General features: G+C 35.4%; 1 protein-coding gene across 1 annotated transcript; it reads left to right on the top strand.

Moving 5' to 3' along the window:
- The first annotated feature begins 2,371 nt into the window (after positions 1–2,371).
- LOC103034887 (lipocalin/fatty-acid binding family protein) lies at positions 2,372–5,642 on the top strand. Its single transcript, XM_049485464.1, has 6 exons — positions 2,372–2,531; positions 3,382–3,521; positions 3,598–3,677; positions 3,768–3,884; positions 4,327–4,428; positions 5,475–5,642. Exons 1-6 carry the CDS (start codon positions 2,442–2,444, stop codon positions 5,486–5,488), a joined length of 543 nt encoding a protein of 180 aa, XP_049341421.1. The 5' UTR covers positions 2,372–2,441; the 3' UTR covers positions 5,489–5,642.
- The last annotated feature ends 3,241 nt before the right edge of the window (positions 5,643–8,883 follow it).

The following is an 8,883-nucleotide window of genomic DNA, read 5'->3' on the forward strand; positions in this document are numbered from 1 at the left end:
ACCTGACTATATGGTTTACGTGAAGCTGCTAGATGGATGCTGTGGAGTTGCTAGGGTGTTTATGTGGAGTTGTCAAATGGTTCATGTTGAGTTGCTAGATTGATGGTGTGGAGTTTATTTTGAGTTGCTAGGTGGTTTAAGGGGAGTTGCAAATGGGTTTATGTGGGGCTGCTCAGGGTTTATGTGAAGTTGTTAGGGGGTTTATGTGGAGTAGCAAGGTGGATGCTGTGGAGTTGCTAGGTGGTTTAAGGGGAATTGCAAGGTGGTTCATGTGGAGTTGCTAGGTGGTTTAAGGGGAGTTGCTAGGTGGTTCATGTGGAGTTGCTAGGTGGTTCATGTGGAGTTGCTAGGTGGTTTAAGGGGAGTTGCTAAGTGGTTTATGTGGGGCTGCTTAGGGTTTATGTGGAGTAGCAAGGTGGATGCTGTGGAGTTGCTAGGTGGTTCATGTGGAGTTGCTAGATGGATTGTGTGGAGTTGCTAGGTGGTTTAAGGGGAGTTGCTAAGTGGTTTATGTGGGGCTGCTCAGGGTTTATGTGAAGTTGTTAGGGGGTTTATGTGGAGTAGCAAGGTGGATGCTGTGGAGTTGCTAGGTGGTTTAAGGGGAATTGCAAGGTGGTTCATGTGGAGTTGCTAGGTGGTTCATGTGGAGTTGCTAGGTGGTTTAAGGGGAGTTGCTAGGTGGTTCATGTGGAGTTGCAAGGTGGTTCATGTGGAGTTGCTAGGTGGTTTAAGGGGAGTTCCTAAGTGGTTTATGTGGGGCTGCTTAGGGTTTATGTGGAGTTGTTAGGGGGTTTATGTGGAGTAGCAAGGTGGATGCTGTGGAGTTGCTTGGTGGTTCATGTGGAGTTGCTAGGTGGTTCATGTGGAGTTGCTAGATGGATTGTGTGGAGTTGCTAGGTGGTTTAAGGGGAATTGCAAGGTGGTTCATGTGGAGTTGCTAGGTGGTTCATGTGGAGTTGCTAGGTGGTTTAAGGGGAGTTGCTAGGTGGTTCATGTGGAGTTGCTAGGTGGTTTAAGGGGAGTTGCTAAGTGGTTTATGTGGGGCTGCTTAGGGTTTATGTGGAGTTGTTAGGGGGTTTATGTGGAGTAGCAAGGTGGATGCTGTGGAGTTGCTAGGTGGTTCATGTGGAGTTGCTAGGTGGTTTAAGGGGAGTTGCTAGGTGGTTCATGTGGAGTTGCTAGGTGGTTCATGTGGAGCTGCTAGGTGGTTTAAGGGGAGTTGCTAAGTGGTTTATGTGGGGCTGCTTAGGGTTTAAGTGAAGTTGTTAGGGGGTTTATGTGGAGTAGCAAGGTGGATGCTGTGGAGTTGCTATGTGGTTCATGTGGAGTTGCTAGATTGATGGTGTGGAGTTTATTTTGAGTTGCTAGGTGGTTTAAGGGGAGTTGCTAAGTGGTTTATGTGGGGCTGCTTAGGGTTTAAGTGAAGTTGTTAGGGGGTTTATGTGGAGTAGCAAGGTGGATGCTGTGGAGTTGCTAGGTGGTTCATGTGGAGTTGCTAGATTGATGGTGTGGAGTTTATTTTGAGTTGCTAGGTGGTTTAAGGGGAGTTGCTAAGTGGTTTATGTGGGGCTGCTTAGGGTTTAAGTGAAGTTGTTAGGGGGTTTATGTGGAGTAGCAAGGTGGATGCTGTGGAGTTGCTATGTGGTTCATGTGGAGTTGCTAGATTGATGGTGTGGAGTTTATTTTGAGTTGCTAGGTGGTTTAAGGGGAGTTGCTAAGTGGTTTATGTGGGGCTGCTTAGGGTTTAAGTGAAGTTGTTAGGGGGTTTATGTGGAGTAGCAAGGTGGATGCTGTGGAGTTGCTATGTGGTTCATGTGGAGTTGCTAGATTGATGGTGTGGAGTTTATTTTGAGTTGCTAGGTGGTTTAAGGGGAGTTGCTAGGTGGTTTAAAAGATAAAGCATCAAGTGTAAACCTACAAATGCAATTCTACATTTCTGTTTTTTTGTTAAATGCACTAAGGTATATTTAAATATAACAAAATAAGTTACAGTAAAATTTGTGTTTCATTTGAAGAAAAAGTTATTGTAAAGTATATTGTATATTTATTACGTATTGTAAAATGAGTGTAATGAAATTATATAGATGACACAGATTGTTCTGAAATATAATGTTTAATCAGTATTAAATCTGTGAAAATGTGTAAATATAAATATTATATATTTAATATATATTTATTTTCCATTTTTAGTTCATTTTAGGGGAATTTTTAATGTCGTTGCCGTGGTTTCCAAGTGGTTTCCAAGGTCGAAGCTGCTCACCCGTCCCGGTGACGGCATCTCGGAGGGAGGTGTGCCACTGGGGTGATCTCGTGGCCCCGCCCCCTGCGCACCTGGGGGGTGGGGTTTAGGGTTGAGCTGGTGCAGCTGATGGGTTTATAAGAGCTTCTCCTGAGAGCTTCTAAACACTTCTGAACCTCCTCAACCGCAGAGTACAGCAGCCATGGCAACCACCACGCTGGGAATGCTGGGAGTTCTCCTGATCGCCGTGGCGTCGAGCGGCGCGACCAGCGACCGATTCAACGTCCAGCAGGTAAAAAACATCTTCAATCTTCTCAAATTGTGTCAGATAATCTCAATTTTCCAGGATGTTCTCAATCTTCTAAACTCTTCTCAATCTCAATCTTCTCAAATTTACTTAAATCTTCTCAGTTATTCTCAACCTTCTAAACTCTACTTAGATCTTCTCAAATTTACTTAAAACGTCTTAGATCTTCTCAGATATTCTCCTTAAATCTGCTTAGATCTTTTCAGATACTGTCAATCTTCATACATTTTCCTAGATATTCTCAATCTTTTAAAATATTCTTAGATATTCTCAATCTGTTCTCAGATATTAAATCTTCTTAGATCTTCTCAGATTCTCAATCTCCTTAAATTCAGTTCAGTTTAGTTTATATTTTCTAAAATATTCTCAACCTTCTAAAATCGTTTCAATCTCAATCTTCTCAAATTTACTTAAATCTCCTTAAATCTCCTTAATTCTCCTTAATCTCATTAAATCTACTTAAATCTCCTTAAATCTCCTTAAATCTCATTAATTCTCCTTAATCTCATTAAATCTACTTAAATCTCATTAAATCTCCTTAAATCTCCTTAAATCTCATTTAATCTTATTAAATCTCCTTAAATCTCATTAAATCTCCTTAAAACTCCTTAAATCTCATTAAATCTCATTAAAACTCCTTAAATCTCATTAAATCTCCTTAAATCTCGTTAAATCTCCTTAAATCTCGTTAAATCTCCTTAAATCTCCTTAAATCTCATTAAAACTCCTTAAATCTCATTAAATCTCTTTAAATCTCCTTAAATCTCATTAAATCTCCTTAAATCTCATTAAATCTCCTTAAATCTCATTAAAACTCCTCTGTGATTGGTTGCAGTTGGCGGGGAAGTGGTACTCTATCCGCTCCTCCTCGAACGCGCCGTGGTTCGTCAGGCTGAAGGATCGTCTGTCGATGGAGGAGATCATCGTCACCCCCCAACCCAGCGGAGACATCCTGCTGGAGACCACCTTCCTCAGGTACGCAGTAACAGGGCTTATTGATTGATTGATTTCTGATGGATCTGAGTGATCTGATTGGTTGTGTGATTATCAGTGAGGACGGATCGTGCAGGAAGCTCAGTGACATGGCGTCTAAGACCAGCATTCCCGGACGCTTCACCTTCTACGTGGAGAGTGAGTACCTGCTCCGGGTTTAAGGTGGTTCTGCTGAGTTCCTCCTGTTCCACCTTAAGATGCGTCTCTCTCTCTGTCTGTCTGTTCTAGAGTACGGCACCACCAACGTGTTCCAGGTTCTAGATATGAAGGCGGATGAATACGTTATCGCCTATTTCATCGTCAGCGACGAGGAGGACCGGAACTACACCATCAGCCGGCTGATGAGTAATAGCTCCGCCTTCTTCATTAGGCCACGCCTCTCATTTAAACCACACCCACTCATAGAACATCACTCATTTTTACTTGAAGCCACACCCACTTCAAGCTTTTTGCTTATTTTTACTTTAAGCCACACCCACTTCCAGCATTTTACTCATTTTTACTGTAAGCCACACCCACTTCCAGGTCTTCACTTATCTCTGGTCTAAGACAAACCCACTTTCAGAACCTTATCGTTTATACTGTAAGCCACACCCACTATCAGTATATTACTTATCTCTGGTCTAAGCCACACCCACTTCAAGCATTTCACTTATTTTTACTGTAAGCCACACCCACTTCCGTTCCATGTTCTCTGTGAAATTTAATGTACAGATTAAAGTGTGTATTGTTGTAACGCTCTGTGTGTGTGTGTGTGTGTGTGTGTGTGTGTGTGTGTGTGTTTCAGCTCGTAAGAAGGAGGCGAAGGCTGAGGTGATTGAGAAGTTTAAGACGATCAGTGAGGAGCAGGGAATTAAATCCGAGAACACCGCCATCCTCAGCAAATTCGGTACATCTGCAATATATAAATATATAATATATACAATACAAATAATGCAAAGAAAACAAGTTCATATTCATAAAGTTTTAAGAGATCAGAAATAATCAATATTTGGTGGAATAATCCTGGTTTTTAATCACAGTTTTATTTTCATGCATCTTGGCATCATGTTCTCCTCCACCAGTCTTACACACTGCTTTTGGATAACTTTATGCTGCTTTACTCCTGGTGTAAAAATGTAAGCAGTTCAGTTTGGTGGTTTGATGGTTTGTGATCATCCATCTTCCTCTTGATTATATTCCAGAGGATTTTAATTTGATAAAATCAAGTGAATTTTGTGCCAAACATTTTACACAAAAATCTAAAATTAAAATTGTAGTAATCAAAAGGGAAACAATTATGTTGCAAATTTATAGCAAATATATATATTTAAAATATAAATGATTACTTTGTTATTTTTTGCAGTTATTTGAAATGTATTGTTTGAAAATGTAATGTTATATTTCTTCTCACTCTATTTAAAAGCTCACGTTAGCGAGGTGTGCTAAATATTTATGCTTAAAGTATGCTGTCAACAAATTTATCCAAATATATATAAAAATATATATTTGCTATAAATTAACATACACTATTGTATTAAAGTAAAAATAGGTAAAAATGATTTTAGGAATTTTACCCCAGGTTTACTTTTTGCATTATAATTGTTGTTCTTTGCATAGAGAATAAAATTATAAAATTAAATTAAATTAAGTAAAAAGTAGGATCAAATACTGTGTGATATGTTTAGTGTTTCCTGTTAGAAACACTTTATATTTAATTATTGGGGATATATTTATTATTGTGATATTATGATATTATTGTGTTGAGTTAATGATTATGTGGGTTAGGGGTCATTTTAATTAATATTTTGTAATGTGTACATAATAAAAATATACATAAAATATTATTAATAAACAGATTTTAAAAAATGTTTTTTGTAAATAATTTTTAAAGCAAATGTTTTAAATATATTTTTTAATTTAACAAAATGTATTTTTTGTATTTGTGTTTTTTAGAGGGATGCAACTGAGCTTTCCTGACCTCGACCGGACCCTCGAATCATCGATCATTAATCTAATGATTAACCCGTTCTGTCCTGAGTCAGAAACATCTGATCTGATTTTAATTCAACATTTCAAGCATTAAAAAAACATAAAAAATAAATGTGATTTTAAGCAGCAGAAGATGTTGTGACTTTTTCTTTTATTCTATTTTATCGTTATTATTTATTTTATTTTATTATATTATTTTTAATCTACAGCACAATATCCAAAAACTCCACTGGAGACACCAATACATTTATTAAATATATATTTACTGCTATTTAATACTAGATCTCTAACAAACAAATATTTATTAATTAATAATTTTATAAATATTTGCTGCCTTGATTTTATGTTTTTGATTAAACTTGTTTAGACACCCTGGTGAAAAAATATAGACATAATTTACCTAAAACATATTGAAAAATGTCTACATAGATTTATGGACTTACTTAAAATATATTAAAATATATTTATATTATGCTTTCATCAAATGTTTAAAAGTAAACTTTGATCAACTTTCAAGTACAACATAGTGTATTTAAAAAAAAATAGACGACTATTAAGCACACTTTAGTTTAATGTAATGCAATATACCTCTAATATACTTATTTCCAAATATACTTTTGTAAATTATTTATTTTAGCAAAGTGTGTTAAAAACAGCTGTTACAGTTGTTCACTTAAAGTACAATATATCATGTAACTTTTTATAAAATAAATTAAATTACTATATTGGTAAAATGTATTTAAATATATATTTAGGTATTACATTAATATAACAGTTAAAATGTATTTCAACACTTATATATATAATACACTTAATTATAATTAGGAAAATATAAATGTAAGTAAATCATAGGACACAGTGTTAAATAACACTGTATTTAAATGTCAAAAAACAATGTAAAGGAAATTTGTAACACGCTAAAAATTGTAGTACAGTATATTAAAATATATTTTTATACCAAATGAAGTATACAACAAAAGACTGAGCTTTAGCACTGAGACTAAAGAGTGCTAAAATGAACTTTTTTGTACTTGTTATATTTTAATTGTATAAAAATAGTAGAAAAGTCTAAGTGTTCTGAACAATACTAAAATGGAACTATTTGAAATATACTTTAAATAAGTAACATTTAAACTACTTCATGTATGTAACCCTATATTTTAAACATGCTTACAGTAAAATTATAATATATTTAATGAGTATTACAACTGTATCACTGTTATAGTGACTGAGTATATTAGAAATGTATAAAAGAATTGAAGTTGAATATATGTGATATATTTACATTAGAGTACAAATATACATGCTTCTTGTTTGTGTCTTTTGTAAGTAGCACACTTCTAGTATACTGTACTTCATTGGCTATAAAAATATATTTTAATATACTGTACTAAATTTTTTAACATTTAACTGTGTTATTTAAAACGGTATCTTATAATTTACTTATATTTACTGTCATTTTTCCTAATTATAATTATAATAGGAATACATTTTAACTTTTATATTGATGTAATACCTAAATATATATATATATATATTTATTATTATTTATTTACCAAAGTAGTAATTTAATTTACTTTAAAAAGTTATCTGATACATTGTTCACTGTAAGTGAACTACTGTAACAGTTGTTTGTTTTTAACACACTGTGTGTTAAAAACAAATATATTTTACAAAAGTATATTTGGAAATGAGTATTTTAGAAATATATTGATTTACATTAATCAAAAATGGGGGAAATCTGGCCTCCAGATTCACTATGATATAAAAACACAAAGCCTCCAAGTCTATAACCAAGAGATTATTACATCATTACATCACTTTCTGACATCATAAATAAAAACATGAACGACTCGCGCACTTTATTTACAACAATTCATAAAACCTCCCAAAATTACTGACCCTGAATTTCTGTAGGGAATAAAGTGCGATGAATTTTCTGCCTGTTCTAGAGAGAAAATGACTGGAATCAGACAGAATATAAAAACCTTAAATCCTGCAAATAAACCTAAAAAGAGATATTTTAAAAATAGTGTATGAAGAAGTGGCTAAAATCCCTCTTTAAAAAAACTACAGGAAACGTCTGAACTTCAAACAAATGTTTCTGTTCCAAATATTAAGTTTCAAGCATTTGTATCTCATTCCCAAGCCTTAATGATCTTGTTCCCACGTATTAGTATCTCGTTCCCACGGCTTGATTATCTTGTTCCCATGCATTAGTATCTCGTTCCCACGCCTTAATTATCTCGTTCCCACACCTTAAGTATCTTGTTCCCACACATTAGTATCTCATTGCCACACCTTAATTATTTCGTTCCCACGTCTTAATTATCTTGTTCCCACACGTTAGTATCTCGTTCCCATGCCTTAATTATCTTGTTCCCACGCCTTAATTATCTCATTCCCACACCTTAATTATCTCGTTCCCATGTCTTGATTATTTTGTTCCCGCGCATTAGTATCTCATTCCCACACCTTAATTATCTCGTTCCCATGCCTTAATTATCTCGTTCCCATGTCTTGATTATTTTGTTCCCGCGCATTAGTATCTCATTCCCACACCTTAATTATCTCGTTCCTATGCCTTAGGATCTCGTTTCCACGCATTTAGTATCTCGCTCCCACGCCTTAATTATCTCGTTCCCACGCCTTAGGATCTTGTTTCCACGTAAATATAGTTTTGTTAATTATTTATTTTAGCAAAGTGTGTTAAAAACAACAACAATGTATCAAAAACAAGAGCAAGAACAATGTATCAAGTAACTTTTTAAAAAAGGTAATTAAATTACTACATTGGTAAATGTACAGCGCCCTCCATAATTATTGGCACCCCTGGTTAAGATGTGTTCTTTAGCTTCTCATAAATTGAGTTTTGTTCAAAATAATATAGAAAAAGAGTAAAATACAACCTTTAACTCAAGTGAATTTATTCAGTAGGAAAAAAATCCCACATTAAGAAATAATTATTTAACATCAAATCATGTGTGCCACAATTATTAGCACCCCTGATGTTAATACTTTGTACAACCCCCTTTTGCCAACAAAACAGCACCTAATCTTCTCCTGTAATGTTTCACAAGATGGGAGAATACAGAAAGAGGGATCTTTGACCATTCCTCTTTGCACATTCTCTCTAAATCATCCAACGACCTGGGTCCTCTCCTCTGCACTCTCCTCTTCAGCTCACCCCACAGCTTTTCAATGGGGTTGAGGTCTGGGGACTGAGATGGCCATGGGAGGAGCTTGATTCTGTGTGCGGTGAACCATTTCTGTGTAGATTTGGCCACATGTTTAGGGTCATTATCTTGCTGAAAGACCCAGTGACGACCCATCTTCAGCTTTCGGGCAGAAGCCACCAGATTTTGTTTTAAAA

This window comes from Astyanax mexicanus, chromosome 1, assembly GCF_023375975.1.
Source record: "Astyanax mexicanus isolate ESR-SI-001 chromosome 1, AstMex3_surface, whole genome shotgun sequence".
NCBI classification, from domain to species: Eukaryota; Metazoa; Chordata; class Actinopteri; order Characiformes; family Acestrorhamphidae; genus Astyanax; species Astyanax mexicanus.